At 43.0% G+C, this 16,848-nt stretch overlaps 1 protein-coding gene across 3 annotated transcripts in view; it reads right to left on the bottom strand.

The window, feature by feature from the left end:
• Window positions 1-16,848, bottom strand: part of obscnb (obscurin, cytoskeletal calmodulin and titin-interacting RhoGEF b) — a 656,492-nt gene that overhangs the window by 404,395 nt on the left and 235,249 nt on the right. For all 3 annotated transcript variants that reach the window (XM_085987453.1, XM_085987451.1, XM_085987452.1), the window contains 5 exons: window positions 12,084-12,350; window positions 10,380-10,646; window positions 6,862-7,128; window positions 5,598-5,864; window positions 704-970 (listed from right to left, as the gene is read on the bottom strand). In XM_085987453.1, the coding sequence (XP_085843579.1) occupies window positions 704-970; window positions 5,598-5,864; window positions 6,862-7,128; window positions 10,380-10,646; window positions 12,084-12,350 (1,335 nt within the window). The remainder of the gene's footprint in view (window positions 1-703; window positions 971-5,597; window positions 5,865-6,861; window positions 7,129-10,379; window positions 10,647-12,083; window positions 12,351-16,848) is intronic.

Genomic DNA, 16,848 nt, shown 5'->3' with positions numbered 1-16,848 from the left:
AATTGCCAGTTTTTTGGGAGCAAGGTAGGCAGCACATTCACAGTGTGTGACAGATGCCAAAGACCCAAGGCTTGTCCCAATCTGAGCCTTTGGTCCCTCAGCTGAATAATTCCTGCGAGCTGCAGACACCAATCACGCGGACGGTTTAGGCTTGGCACATGCTCCGTTCAGTTTCTAACCAATTTCGAAGAGCGGTCCTTAAACGGGCGCAAGGCTCCTCATTAGCATGCGCAAGGGGCCTAACACCAGTTTAAGACGACCGTCGGGGACGCCTGAATATCGCCAAGCCAACCTGGCCTGACAAAATTGGACATTTTTGCTGCCATTTCGTAACCAAAGAAAAAACAGGTGAAACAAGGTCCAATTTCACCCCTACACAAAAGCAAAATACTGCGGATGCTGGAAATGTGAAATAGGGTCATCGGCCTGAAACGTTAACTCAGTTTCTCTCTCCACAGATGCTGCCTAACCTGCTGAGTGTTTCCAGCATTTTCTGTTTTTATTTCCAATTTCACCCCGTTTCTTATAAAAGCATAATTGTAATAATTAATTAGCAATCAGCACTAAAAAAAACAATTTGTACAACTGCATTTATCAAGAAACTGGGAATCTTGATGGGATAAATGGGAAAATACAGAAAGCAGCACAAAAACCCTAGATAATGAAAATTCATAAAAGATTTCATTGCAATGAATAGTCCTACCCTTCACTTTTAAGGAGGCAGTCATTTTCTGGTCCCCAGAATCACAGGTATAGACTCCAGCATCTTCCGGTTTTAGGTTGTGAATAAGCAACTGAATGCTGGAACCTTTTTGCTTCATTTCATGCTTCTCACTTTGGTAGAGCACCAAAGATCCCTTGCTCCATTCCACTGGGGCATCAGCTTTAGTAATCTCACAGTGCAAAGTGGCAGTACTAGCCTCTTCAGCTTCCACGTCCTTAAGCTCTTGTTTGAAATGTACAGGTAGAGCTAAAGGAAGACAGTGATTCAATTCATGGATTAGTCTAGAAACTGAAATTCTGTGGTTCTAAATATCCAGAACATAATTCTATCTAGATTCAAGAGAAAATAATTAATTCTAATCCATGGCATTTTTGTTTATTTCTTGATAATCTTTTCCTAAAAAAACCCCTCATAGTACTACAGATTGTACATGTCGTTCTTCAGGTTTTAAGGGGTACGATTTTACATAGGGGCGGGAATTGAGGGTCGAAGTGGGCGGAGATCCATCCAAGCCCCTGGAGTGTAAGGTCCGTAAGATTTTACTGACGTGGAGGCCAGCGAATGGGAGTGGGATATCGCAGGGGGTGGGGTAGGGCGGTGGTTTAAAGAGAACAGGTCACTGCCAGAGAAACAGTCACTGGCAAGTCGGGAAGGGGAGTGGTTCGAATGATCGTGCTTGGCGGAGGGAGTGGGAAGCCTGCGGAAGAGGAGGCCCAAGATATCCATGTGGGGCCAAGTGGTGCCGGGCCTTTTACAGATGTCGGTGTTTGGGTCGATTACCTGCCTCATTCCACCCCTACAAATATCCTTCCCACCCACCCCACACCAACTGAGTTAAAATCAATTCCAGAGATTTTAAAGCCAGAAAACAGGATTCAAACTTTAGATCCAGGAACAGAAAGTATTCTACCCACACCAAATCCACTCCTTATATGTGTGAAATATTAAATATGGCAAAACTCTGTTAACCCTAAATTAATCACACAAATAATCTTTATCAAATATCCACTGGAAAGCTAAATTTGTTCTAATGGTAAAATGGTAGATTTTCAAGTATGTTTCATATTTTAATAGTTTATAGAATCATAGAATGACACAAGGTATTTCATCATAATTTGGAATATAAATGTATGTACTTTATAAATAACCCTATTAAACTGCCCTAAAATATTAGTTTTTTTTGTTTTATTCCTATTACAGTTGTATAAAAGCCAGAAACTAGTGGCCAGACAAATGAGATCTTTTCTATGCTTTGCACTTGAGCAACAGGGTATAATGCACATTGGAGATGTTATTTTCTCCCACACTTAGTTTTAATTTCAACAACAGGATCTCCCACGGCGTTACATCATCTTTGTGATGTTTCTTTTTCTTTCTCTCCTCTTCTGCTTCTATCTCTCCCTTTCTTGTCTTTGATGCCCTTGCTCCCAGCAAAGACCTTTACTCTCCCCTCATCTCAGTCATTCAGCCAGGTATGTTGTTTCCCCTAATATCTGTGTTGTGGCCCCCCCATATTTGCTCCTTCAAGTCCAAGGGGTGCAGACTTGAGCATATCTGGTACACAGGTGTTTTAGCCATCTATCACTAGAGCAGGCTAGACCACATCAAGCACTACCAAGCCTCAATTTCCTCTATTGGTAATGAAACAGATTCCAACATTGAAAATAGATGTATCATATAGTAAGACAATTTCTTAATACCAGACATCTTACATATAAAGTTGCACAATTAGATTTTTTTCATGCCTACATAAAAACACTCATTGTAAGTGATTTGGTAAGATGCAATACAAATACAGATCTTTCTTTCTGTTTAGCAGCATATATCCTTTAGAAATTCCTATACAGGTAGACTATCCTTTATCCGAAAACCTCGGGACCAGCTGAGTTTCGGATAAAGGAGAATTTCGGATTTCGGAAGGTGGGTCGGCGGGGGTCCGCGGGGGGGTCGTGCGCACGACTTACGCTGATGCTCAGCGTAAGTCGGTCGGGGCCGGCGGGGTACGCGGGGGGGGGGGGGGTCGGCGGTTGTCGGGGCTGGCGGGGTCCGCGGGGGGGTCGGCGGTTGTCGGGGCTGGCGGGGTCGGCGGTTGTCGGGGCCGGCGGGGTCCGCGGGGGGGTCGGCGGCTGGCGGGGTCCGCGGGGGGGTCGGCGGTTATCGGGGCTGGCGGGGTCCGCGGGGGGGTCGGCGGTTGTCGGGGCTGGCGGGGTCGGCGGTTGTCGGGGCCGGCGGGTCCGCGGGGGGGTCGGCGGCTGGCGGGGTCGGCGGTTGTCGGGGCCGGCGGGGTCCGCGGGGGGGTCGGCGGTTGTCGGGGCTGGCGGCGGGGGGTCGTGCGCACGACTTACCCTTTATCCTAACTTCCGCAACCGGAACCCTCTAAAAACCGAAGGTTTTTTCGTTCAGCGTAAGTCGTACGCACGACTTACGCTGAACGAAAAAACCGAAGGTTTTTAGAGGGTTTCGGTTTTCGGAAGTCCGGATAAAGGGTAGTCTACCTGTACTAACTCATTTTTTCCCCAATCTGTGAAACACCTTACCTCCATCAGGCTTTACTCTCTTCCAATTTACAAACTTGCAGTCACCAAACCACTACATCTTGATTGGAAGAGAAAAATCAGGTCACTCTTTAGCACACCCCTCCACAATGGACCGCGGAGGATGAATTCAACATTTCCACGGAGATGCCATGGATTAGAATTAATAATTTTCGGGCCACTGTTTTTTTAAAGTAGGATCTGGCAATAGCATGCTTCGTCGGGCAAGCTGCCTCATACGCTCCGCAGCTCGCCAGCTTCATGGAAATGAAGCCCGAGGCTCAATATCGGGGGCACCTCAGGCCTCACTATTCTGGTGCAGAGGTTGTACCCTGCGTGCCCTGCCCCGCAGGCCGAAAATTGGGCACACCCGAATTTCTATACCGTGATCTTCCTTCAATGAGCTGGAGAAGATGGTGAGCACGGAAGAAACCATACAGCATTAAAATCCGTTAAGATTTAATTTTGTCATGTAATGATTGTAGTCCTACCCTTTACTTATAAGAAGGCCATGGTCTGCTGATCCCCTGAATCACAGGTATGTTCGCCAGCATCTTCTGGTTTTAGGTTGTGAATACGCAACTTAATACTACAACATTTTTGCTTCATTTCATCTCTGTTACTTGAGTGAAGTATCGAAGATCCTTTTTTCCACTGAACTGGAGCATCATTTTTAGCCTCCACGATCCATTGTGGAGGGGTGTGCTAAGGTTATAAAGAGTGACCTTCCAATCAAGACGTAGTGGTTAGGTGACAGCAAGTTTGTAAATTGGGAGAGAGTAAAGCCTGATGCAGGTAAGGTGTTTCACAGCACAGTGAGATTGTGCTGCCTTCTTCAGCTTCCTTACTCTGAAGCTCTTGTTTGAAAAGTACAGGCAGGGCTAAGGATCACAGTGATTTTATTTAATATAAGATGAAAGGTCAGGCCGATACCAAACCTTGCATTTCTGTAATGGTCTCAATAGCCAAAAATAATTCAACTAAGAAGAATACATACATTTTTGTATTTTGGTGCTAATTCATGGAATTATTGTACTAAGTATCACAAATTTACAAACTGTCTTTATGTGGGAGAAATTAATTTCTTTGATGGCCTCTATTCATGATTTGATTTAATTGTATTTTGGCTTCCAAACACAACTGCAAGATAAAAGTCAGTTCTCGATATTTTCTAAATTTAAGTGTCATTTTTAATAGGTTTAACAGTGGTAACTGCCCATTCAGATGTTTAGTGCCCTCCATCCCAAAACAATTTTGGTCAATGTTTGCAATTGTTATCACTAATTAATATAGCACCTACAGGTGGTTTCTAAGACAACGTGATTACATCTTTCCATTTTTTAATATTCATTCCTGGGGTATGGGCGTCGCTGGCAAGGCCAGCATTTATTGCCCATCCTTAGTTGCCCTCGAGAAGGTGGTAGTGAGCCGCCTTCTTGAGCCGCTGCAGTCCGTGTGGTGAAGGTGCTCCCACAGTGCTGTTAGGGAGGGAGTTCCAGGATTTTGACCCAGTGACGATGAAGGATCGGCACTATATTTCCACGTCTTACAGTTATTGCACAGCACCTTTCATGTATTCTCGGGACTTTTTATACCATGAAAGAGTCAAAATAAAGTTTAAAATAGAATTACTCCTTAATTTCAGAAAATGAATTGTCTTTATTATACAAGTGATAATTGTTTCAAAGCCTTCAAATCAGATTATCAAAATGGTCACAAATATATGACCTAAATTGATTTTTGTATGAAATTCACCCCTGCCTAACTGTTTCTTGATCAAGAGAAGACTGACTTCCAATATTATACTATTGTATATGTTAAACTTTATGTTAGAGTAAAGTAAAGGCAATGGAATTCTATTTAGCATTTTCAATCATTCATTTTGCCAGGGTGAGAGCCATAAAGCAGGCAGAAACAAAGAGAGGAAGATATCAAAATTGCAAGAGGTGCAATGACATAAGAAATAAGAAAAATGAAAGAGCCCTATATAAAATGAGTGGGAGGAATGAGTAACACAAGTAAAATGACAAAAGGATGAGAGAAAAAGGAAAGGTAAGAAAATAAGATACTGTAATAAGAGAAACTAAAAAGGACAAGAAGAATAAAAGGCAAGAGAAATATTACATTTTCTCCTAATTCCATATACCCCTGCAATTTTATATAAAAAATCAACAGAACGTGTTCTGATTATAATTGTCCTGAAAAACACATGTGAACTACTCTCTTCAGGTAGGCAATTGAATTATATAGTTGGTCTTGATGCTCCAGGAGAACGTTTATAAGTGCTTACAAAAAAAATCATAAGATTTAACTGCTATGAGTAAAGTTGATTGTCCTACCCTTCACTTTTAAGCAGCTCTTTGTCTTTTTGTCGCCAGAATCACAGGTATATTCTCCAGAGTCTTCTAGCTTTAGATGGTGAATAAGCAATTCAACACTGGAACCTTTTTGCTTCATTTCATGTTTGTCACTCGGATGAAGTAGAATAGATCCCTTTCTCCACTCCACTGGGGCATCTGACTTAGTAAGCTCACAGCAAAATGTGGCAGTATCTTCCTCCTGAGCTTCCATATTCTGAAGCTCTTTTTTGAAGTGCACAGGCAGGGCTAAGAGAGACAATAATTTCACTACTTAATTCAAGCAGAAGATGACGACGACGCAGGATCATAAATGACACAGGCACTATTCTCACAGTTCTCCAATACCAAAACCTCTGAACTCAGAAAAGCCTGACACCCTATGTGTCGGTGCAGGCTCGATGGGCCGAAATGGCCTCTATCTGCACTGTGGGGTTCCTGTGATTATTGTATTGATAAAGGAAATGCAGTGGACGTTATATATATTTGCAAGAGACATTTCATAAGGTGCTGCATAGGAAGCAGAGTGTATTAAATGGAGTGTGATCGCATGGATGGGAAGTTAGCTAGTTAAAGAACAAAAAAAAATGGCAATGGTTAATGGATATTTTTTGCACTGATGGAATATAAACAGTGGTGTCCCCCAGGGTCAGAGTTCAGATTGTTGCTCTTTTCAATATACACAGATGATCAAGATTTGGGAATAGGGTACAAAGTTAAAATTTGTAGATACAAATAGCGGGAGTGTTGTTAACTGTCAAGATGACTGTAAGTGACTACAGGAGGACATACAGTACATAGTTTAGTGAATTGAGCACAGATGTCAGATGAAAACCCTATTTCCATTGGTCAGTAAATTAGTAAGTTGAGGACGTGAATTTAAGATCATCGCCAAAAGAATAAATTGAGATTTTTTTTTTTTATTTAATGGGATGGAAGGGCATGGGTTTGCTGTGATGTTATGGCAGCAGTGTGGGAGGAGCTCCGAGGAAGTTCTTGGTCAAAGACTCTGTTACAAACAGCACCATAGAAAAAAGCAATTTACAATTACTGGCCAAGACTCCCAATTGGCTAATTTGTTGGTTCTACAGAAATCTGCATTATTCCCAACTGCAATTCCACCCTTTCAATGCACTGCAGGTTACAAGGAGCTATCTCTAACCTTTGCTGATAGATCCCACCCTACTGGGGATGATATAACGTCATTATACGACCCTCTGTTTAGAAAAGGTTTTGTTTGCCTTACCTTTTACTTTTAAGGAGGCAGTTGTCTGTTCATCCCCAGAGTCACAGGTGTATTCTCCAGCATCTTCAAGTTTTAAGTCATGAATAATCAGCTCAACGCTAGAACCTTTTTGCTTCATTTCATATTTGTTATTGGGCTCAAGTAGCACAGATCCTTTTTCCCATTTTACAGGAGCATCAGGTTTGGTCAGCTCGCACTGCAATGTGGCAACACTCCCTTCTTTATGCTCTTTATTCTGAAGCTTCTTCTTGAAAAGCACTGGAAGTGCTAGAACGGTAAATTCAAGCAACTTCTTGATTAAGAGCCTCAAAAGAACTTCTTCACAGCTACATTTTACAAATTAGCAAATGTGTACGCTCACAAGACAACATGAAATAATTGTTCACATGAATAACAACTTATATATTTTCATACACAATTAAACTTATAGATAGATGCACATGATTACGACAAGATTTCCTTGCACATATTTGGTCATAGATAAAATAAAGTTATGAAACATGTTGCCTTCCATATTTGAGTAACAAATGGTGAAACAAGAGAATTCTTACTCTCTCTTCTAATAAAGCAATCCTCTACCTTGAATTAGCCCTGTCATCCAACTGGAGAAAACAGATGGTCTTTATTGCCATAAGAGCTTATGGTATCATTGTCAACATGATGGTTTCCCTCCTCATACAGCCAACCATCTTAGCACCTGAGGTCACTTCTCAATTCTCTTCAGCTAAAGAGTCTGGCAATAGCAGCACAGCCAATGGAAGTGTTGTAAAAATAACAAATGCTAAATGAGGGTTTTTTATGGCAGTAATTAATCCCAAGGTAATTATAGATAAAAAATATAATTCAGCCTATCTTAACTCTCCCTTCCAGAAAAACCTGAATGCTTCACAGCAATATAGAACTACTCTTGCCATAGAATCATGGAATGTTACAGCACAGAAAGAGGCCACAGGGACGTTATCAGACAAAATTTGATACCGAGCCCCATAGAGATATTAGGACAGGTGAATAAAAGCTGCTTGGTCAAAGAGGTAGATTTTAAGGAGCCTCTTAAGCGACGAGAGAGTGGTAGAGGCAGACAGGTTTAGGGAGGGAATTTCAAAGCTTAGGACCTAGGCAGCTGAAGGCACGGCCACCAATGGGGAGATGAAGGAAATCGGGGGTTGCACAAGAGGCCAGAATTGGAGGAGCGCTGAGATCTTGGAGGGTTGTAGGAGGTTACAGAGATAGGGACAGGTGAGGCCATGGAGGGATTTGAATACAAGAATGAGAATTTTAAAATCGAGGCGTTGCTGGGCACGGAGGCACGAGCACAGGGTTGATGAGTGAACAGGACTTGGTGCAAATTGGGAGGTCCTCAGGTGAGTCCGGGAGGGTGGAAGGAGGCAATTCGGGAGGCGAGCGAGTGGTGTCCGGCAGGAATCTGCGGTTTTAATGTGGATCTGGGAAGAGTGCTCCTACTCCTCCTGGCTCCACATTAAGGTAAGTAAAAAACATTAAACTTACCTTTAAGGATCGCTGGTTTGGCAGCTGTGCGTCTGAGAAAACTGACCATAGCATGTACGGCGCATGCTGTGGTCAGTCGTAAACAGATTTTACAAAGGAGCCTGAAGCAGGCACTAGACCCCGATTTGCATAAGTTTCAGGCATGCGGCACACTTCCGGTATGGAATGTGCACGTTGCATGCCACACACAATATAGGGTCTATAACAATGTCCCCTGTAAGTTTTTTTTGGGCTGCATGGACCCTTTAACGGGCAGCGCAGCCCATTCATTATTCCACTCATACGCGTTTTTTTCCAATTTAAAAGCCGGCTTACCGGCTGCGTGGGAGCTCAAGAGCGCTGCACAGCCGCACAGGTTAAAGGGAACATTGGTCCACAGCACCTGTTTTTCACCAAAAAACACAGCCATTACGCAATCAAATTTCTAGGCCATTATGTTGCGCAGCCTTTAAAAACTTTTCCATACCGCGCAAATCTAAACTTATATGTAAAAAGAAAAGCATGAGGAAAATGAATTCAGTACTAACAGAGGCAACACATAACAATAAAAAAATTAACAGAATTCAAATAGCATAAGAAATACTAAAGGTTGATTTTACAAATGTGCTTCTGGTACAGACTTTCGCCCACTTAAGCTCATTTTGGGAATTCAAGTGTTGAATTAAGCAAGTCCTGCATGATTTTATCATAAAATAGTGCAGCACAGAAGGAGGCCATTCGACCCACTGAGTCTGCGCCGGCTCTATGTTTGCAATTGTTATCACTAATCAATATAGCACCTACAGGCGGTTTCTAAGACAACTTAATTATGTCTTTCCATTATTTTTATATTCATTCCTGGGATGTGGGCGTCGCTGGCAAAGCCAGCATATATTGCCCATCCCTAATTGCCCTTGAGAAGGTGGTGGTGAGCCGCCTTCTTGAAACGCTGCAGTCCGTGTGGTGTAGGTACTCCCAACAGTGCTGTTGGGGGGGGGGGGGGGGGGGGGGGGAGTTCCAGGATTTTGACCCAGTGACGATGAGGGAATGGCGATATATTTCCAAGTCTTACAGTTGTTGCACAGTACCTTTCATGTATTCTCGGGACTTTTTATAACATGAAATAATCAAAATAAAGTTTAAAATATAATTACTCCTTAATTTCAGAAAATAAATTGTCTTTATTATACAAGTGATAATTGTTTCAAAGCCAGTCTTCAAATCAGATTATTAAAATGGTCACAAATATATGACCTAAATTGATTTTTGTATGAAATTCACCTCTGCGTAACTGTTCCTTGTTCAAGAGAAGACTGACTTCCAATATTATACTACATGATATGTTAAACTTTATGTAACAGTAAAGTAAAGGCAATGGAATTCTATTTAGCATTTTAAATCATTCATTTTGCCAGGGAGAGAGCCATAAAGCAGGCAGAAACAAAGAGAAGAAGATATCAAAATTGCAAGGGGTGCAATGACATGAGAAATAAGAAAAATGAAAGAGCCCTATATAAAATGAGTGGGAGGAATGAGTAACACAAGTAAAAGTAAATGACAAAAGGTAAAAAAATAAGATACTGTAGAAAGAGAAACTAAAAAGGACAAGAATAATAAGAGAAATATTACACCTTCAGTTCTCCTAATTCCATATACCCCTGCAATTTTATATAAAATCAACAGAACCAGTAAACTAAGACAAGAGTATATATAAACAAGGCGAATGTATATTTATAAACTCAGGGATATACCTGTTTATACACTGTATGAATGGAACCGCGTTTATGTGTTCAACCATAAATGTATTTTGATGCTTTGGCAACATAAGATGTACCTTATCATGCCAATAAAGCGATTTGTATTGTATTGTATTGTATTGATTATAACTGTCCTGAAAAAAACATGTGAACTACCCTCTTCAGGCAGTCAATTGAATTATACAGTATTAGTCTTGATGCTCCAGGAGAACGTTTATAAGTGCTTACAAAAAAATCATAAGATTTAACTGCTATGAGTAAAGTTGATTGTCCTACCCTTCACTTTTAAGCAGCTCTTTGTCTTTTTGTCACCAGAATCACAGGTATATTCTCCAGAGTCTTCTAGCTTTAGATGGTGAATAAGCAATTCAACACTGGAACCTTTTTGCTTCATTTCATGTTTGTCACTCGGATGAAGTAGAATAGATCCCTTTCTCCACTCCACTGGGGCATCTGACTTAGTAAGCTCACAGCAAAGTGTGGCAGTATCTTCCTCCTGAGCTTCCATATTCTGAAGCTCTTTTTTGAAGTGCACAGGCAGGGCTGAGACAACAATTTCACAACTTAATTCAAGAGGAAGACGACGACGCAGGATCATAAATGACACAGGCACTATTCTCACAGTTCTCCAATACCAAAACCTCTGAACGCAGAAAAGCCTGACATTATTGTATTGATAAAGCAAATGCAGTGGATGTTATATATATTTGCAAGAGACATTTCATAAGGTGCTGCATAGGAAGCAGAGTGTATTAAATGGAGTGTGATTGCATGGATGGGAAGTTAGTTAAAGAACAGGAAAAAAAATGGCAATGGTTAATGGATATTTTTTGCACTGGAGGAATATAAACAGCGGTGTCCCCAGGGTCAGAGTTCAGATTGTTGCTCTTTTCAATATACGCAGATGATCAGGATTTGGGAATAGGGTACAAAGTTAAAATTTGAAGATGATACAAATAGCGGGAGTGTTGTTAACTGTCAAGATGACTGTAAGTAACTACAGAAGGACATACATAGGTTAGTGAATTGAGCACAGATGTCAGATGAAAACACTGTTTCCATTGGTCAGTAAATTAGTAAGTTGAGGACGTGAATTTAAGATCATCACCAAAAGAATAAAGTGAGATTTTGGCTGATTTTAAATTTTATTTAATGGGATGGTAGGACATGGAATGCCCAACCAGAAACAGCAGTATAAAATGGGAAGCGTGTAAATATTTTAAAAAGAAAAAGCATTCAAGGAGATCATTCTTTCAGAGAGCCAGCAGGACGCAGTGTGAATAGCCTCAATGCATGCTGTAAAATTCCTTGGCCAGGAATTTTCTCGGAGCTGCTCGCACTGTACTGTCTTAACTTCACTGGGTTTGCTGTGAAGTTACGGCAGCAGTGTGGGAGGAGCTCCGAGGAAATTCCTGGTCAAAGACTCTTAAACAGCACCATAGAAAAAAGCAATTTACAATTACTGGCCAAGACTCCCAATTGGCTACAGGAAACTTTGTGCTATCCGGCACCGACGGGACCGAGCTGTTGCCGTCCCATCAAAACTGCCGGACAAACCAGCGCTAATGTTGAAACATACGGAGATTTTGAGCTCCGTATCTGGCAACAAACCCTGTACAGCTTCAAAACAGTCGGCCGTACCTTGCAAGCGTCTCTGTAGCTTAGCAACAGCTTGAGCGAGACCTTGCAGAGCTTGACTGTTGAGAAAAAAGCAACGAAAAGAAAAAAAATCTAACGAAACGGCTCCTGATTTTTGCCGGTGGCTCGAGCTTGCCGGACATTTAGCCTCCGGATAACACAAAGTTTCCTGTAATTTGTTGGTTCTACAGAAATCTGCATTATTCCCAACTGCAATTCCACCCTTTCAATGCACTGCAGGTTACAAGGAGCTATCTCTAACCTTTGCTGATCCCACCCTACTGGGGATGATATAAAAATCACTACACGACCCGCTGTTTAGAAAAGGTTTTGTTTGCTTACCTTTTACTTTTAAGGAGGCAGTTGTCTGTTCATCCCCAGAGTCACAGGTGTATTCTCCAGCATCTTCAAGTTTTAAGTCATGAATAATCAGCTCAACGCTAGAACCTTTTTGCTTCATTTCATATTTGTTATTGGGCTCAAGTAGCACAGATCCTTTTTTCCACATTACAGGAGCATCAGGTTTGGTCAGCTCGCACTGCAATGTGGCAACACTCCCTTCTTTATGCTCTTTATTCTGAAGCTTCTTCTTGAAAAGCACTGGAAGCGCTAGAACGGTAAATTCAAGCAACTTCTTGATTAAGAGCCTCAAAAGAACTTCATCACAGCTACATTTTACAAATTAGCAAATGTGTATGCTCACAAGACAACATGAAATAACTGTTCACATGAATAACAACTTATATATTTTCATCATACATATAAATGCACATGATTACTACAAGATTTCCTTGCACATATTTGGTCATAGATAAAATAAAGTCATTATGAAACATGAGTGCGGCATCAGCAGCGGGTGGAGGCGGAGCAACACGGCAGAGCAACTACAAGAGGCCCCAGAGGCTCAGGTAGGCCTCAGTGCGGCATCGGCAGCGGGTGGAGGCGGAGCAGCGTGGCAGAGCGACTACAAGAGGCCCCAGAGGCTCAGGTAGGCCTCAGTGCGGCATCGGCAGCGGGTGGAGGCGGAGCAGTGTGGCAGAGCGACTACAAGAGGCCCCAGAGGCTCAGGTAGGCCTCAGTGCGGCATCGGCAGCGGGCGGAGGCGGAGTAGCACGGCAGAGCGACTACAAGAGGCCCCAGAAGCTCAGGTAGGCCTCAGTGCGGCATCGGCAGCGGGTGGAGGTGGAGCAGCGCGGCACAGCGACTACAAGAGGCCCCAGAGGCTCAGGTAGGCCTCAGTGCGGCATCGGCAGCGGGTGGAGGCGGAGCAGTGTGGCAGAGCGACTACAAGAGGCCCCAGAGGCTCAGGTAGGCCTCAGTGCGGCATCGGCAGCGGGCGGAGGCGGAGTAGCACGGCAGAGCGATTACAAGAGGCCCCAGAAGCTCAGGTAGGCCTCAGTGCGGCATCGGCAGCGGGTGGAGGCGGAGCAGCGCGGCACAGCGACTACAAGAGGCCCCAGAGGCTCAGGTAGGCCTCAGTGCGGCATCGGCAGCGGGTGGAGGCGGAGCAGCGCGACTACAAGAGGCCCCAGAGGCTCAGGTAGGCGTACCAACCTCCAATCTCAGGCAAGGAGAGAGGTTAAAAAGTATTCAAGGTGTGACATCACCACAAAACAGGTAGGTGATTGGTTGGAGTATTTCTCTCGTTTTAAAACTTTAAGTCTGTGGTTTATAGTTTTTAAGGTTGCTGTGGTGTACCAAGGCCTTTCTGGTGCAGAGTGACTGTTGGTAAACCATTTAACTGGGGTAACTAGAGGGATTGATTTAATTTAAATCCAATTAATTAAAGGGGATACTAGCATCTAAAATCGGGCAGAGGGTGTCCATAACTAACAATAAAAAATTTAATTAATTACATAGAATGGAGCAGCTGATGTGTTACTGTTGCGAGATGTGGGAGCCGGTGAACCCCATTGAGGCTCACGGTGATTACGTCTGTGACAAGTGTCTGCTGCTACAGGAACTCCAGCTCCATGTTGATAAGCTGGAGTCTGAGCTTCAGACACTGCGACACATCAGGGAGGGGGAGAAGTACCTGGACTCTGTGTATCAGGAGGTGGTCACACCTATGAAGTTAAGTAATTCAGATGTAGCCCATGGTCAGGGACAGGACGGTGTGACTACGAGGCAGGTACGGGGATCCAGGAGGTAGAGCTGGAGGAGCCGCAGCCCTTGCTCTTGACCAACAGGTTCGAGGTTCTTACTCCCTGTGGGGAGAGGAGCAGGGACTGCAGGGAGGATGAGCAACCTGGCCACAGCACCGTGGAACAGGGGGCCATTCAAGAGGGGGGAGTAAATAGAAATGTTGTAGTGGTAGGGGATAGTATTATTAGGGGGATAGATAGAGTTCTCTGCAGCCGAGAGCGAGAGTCCCGAAGGCTGTGTTGCCTACCCGGTGCCAGGGTTAAGGACATCTCCTCTGGGCTGGAAAGCAACTTGCAGTGGGAGGGGGTGGATCCAGTTGCCGTGGTCCATGTTGGTGCAAACGACGTAGATAGGACTAAGAAGCCGGTTCTGTTAAAGGAGTATGAGCAGCTAGGGGTCAAATTAAAAAACAGAACCTCAAGGGTAATAATCTCTGGATTATTACCTGAGCCACGAGCGAATTTGGCTAGGACAAATAAAATTAGAGAGTTAAATGTGTGGCACAAAGACTGGTGTGGGAGAAATGGGTTTTGCTTCCTGGGACACTGGCACCAGTACTGGGGCAGGAGGGAACTGTTCCGTTGGGACGGGCTTCACTTGGCCAGTGCTGGGACTAGAGTCCTGGCGGATCATATAACTAGGGCTGTAGAGAGGGCTTTAAACTAACTAGTGGGGGGGAGGTTCCTAGAGAGCAAATAATAAAAATGACAACAGAGAAGGTCATAGACTTAGGTAGCAGTGGGGAAATTAAAAACCAGAGCGTGTCAGGAAGGGGCAGAAGGTATGGAGTAAAAGGTAAAGTAATAAAAAGGGCAAAAGCAGGAACTAAGTGTCACAAAACATATTTGAAAGTTCTCTATCTGAATGCACGTAGCATTCGTAACAAAATAGACGAGTTAATGGCACAAATAACTACATATGGGTATGATCTTGTGGCCATTACAGAAACATGGCTGCAGGGTGACAATGCCTGGGAATTAAACATACCAGGTTATTTAACGATCAGGAAGGACAGGCAGGAAGGAAGGGGAGGTGGGGTGGCTATATTAATAAAGGAAGGAATCACTGTAATACAGAGAAATGATATTGGGTCAAAAGATCAGGATAATGAAACAGTTTGGGTGGAGGTAAGGAATAATAAGGGGAAAAAAACACTATTGGGCGTAGTCTATAGGCCTCCGAACAGTTGCAACTCTGTTGGACGGAGTATCAATCAGGAAATAGTTGAGGCTTGTAATAAGGGAGCATCTATAATTATGGGGGATTTCAACTATCATATTAATTGGACAAATCAAATTGGGCAGGGCTGCCTTGAGGATGAGTTCATTGAGTGTATTAGGGATGGGTTTCTTGAGCAGTATGTAACTGAACCGACCAGGGGGCAAGCAACCTTAGATCTGGTCCTGTGTAACGAGACAGGATGAATTAAAAATGTCCTAGTAAAGGATCCCCTTGGAATGAGTGACCATAACATAGTTGAATTCCATATTCAATTAGAGGGTGAGAAGGTTGGATCTCAAACAAGCGTGCTAAGCTTGAATAAAGGAGACTATGAAGGTATGAGAGCGGAATTGAGTAGAGTGGATTGGGAAAATAGATTAAAGGGTAAGACGATACATGATCAGTGGTGTACATTTAAGGAGTTATTTTACAACTTCCAAAAAAAATATATTCCACTGAGAAGAAAAGGGTGTAAAAGAAAAGACAGCCATCGTGGCTAAGTAAAGAAATTAAGGATAGTATTCGACTAAAAACAAGGGCATATAAGGTAGCCAAATCTAGTGGGAGGATAGAGGATTGGGAAAACTTTAAAAGACAGCAAAAAATAACAAAAAGATTGATTAAGAAAGGGAAGATAGATTATGAAAGTAAATTAGCAAAAAATATAAAAACAGATAGTAAGAGTTTTTATAGTTATATAAAAAGAAAAAGGGTGGCTAAAGTAAATGTTGGTCCCTTAGAGGATGAGACCGGGAAATTAATGGTGGGAAATATGGAGATGGCAAAAACACTGAATGAATATTTTGTATCAGTCTTTACAGTAGAAGACACTAAGAATATCCCAACACTGGACAAACAGGGGGCTATGGGGGGGGGGGGGGGGGAGGAGCTAAACACGATCAAATCACTAAGGAAGTGGTACTCGGTAAAATAATGGGACTCAAGGCGGATAAATCACCTGGACCTGATGGCTTACATCCTAGGGTCTTGAGGGAAGTGGCGGTAGGGATTGTGGATGCATTGGTAATAATTTTCCAAAACTCCCTGGGCTCAGCAAAGGTCCCGGCAGACTGGAAAACTGCTAATGTAACACCCTTATTTAAAAAGGGCAGTAGACAGAAGGCTGGAAACTATAGACCGGTTAGCCTAACATCTGTGGTAGGCAAAATATTGGAGTCCATTATTAAGGAGACAGTAACAGGACATTTGGATAATCATAATTTAATAGGACAAAGTCAGCATGGTTTTATGAAGGGGAAGTCATGTTTGACAAATTTGCTGGAGTTCTTTGAGGAAGTAACTGATACGCTTGTCAATTAATCCATAAAAAGCGATGAATTAGGATAGTAATGAAAAGGTTTTTTATTAACTAAAGAACAGAGCATGCCTCTCGTGGACGACTGGTTCCAAGAAGGAAGTGGGTTGCCGAGCAGCCACCTTTATACCAGGTCATGTCGGCGGAGCCATGGGTGGAGCCAGCTGAGGCATGCATTGGTACACAGTGAATAGCAAGAGGTAACAATGTGTAATAACGATAACAGTAGTGAACAACAGTGAACAACAATGAAAACGATAACAGTGGTTTACCACAGTAACATATAGGGTGGATAAAGGGGAACCAGTGGACGTAGTGTATTTAGACTTCCAAAAGGCATTTGACAAGGTGCCACACAAAAGATTATTGCTTAAGATAAAAAATCACGGGATTGGGGGTAATATTCTGGCATGGATAGAGGATTGG

Source organism: Somniosus microcephalus, chromosome 5 (assembly GCF_052327205.1).
Source record: "Somniosus microcephalus isolate GS21.2 chromosome 5, FLI_Smic_1.0, whole genome shotgun sequence".
Classification (NCBI taxonomy): domain Eukaryota; kingdom Metazoa; phylum Chordata; class Chondrichthyes; order Squaliformes; family Somniosidae; genus Somniosus; species Somniosus microcephalus.
Note: the sequence above shows the minus strand (reverse complement) of the source record. Positions and strands in the feature narration are given on the sequence as shown.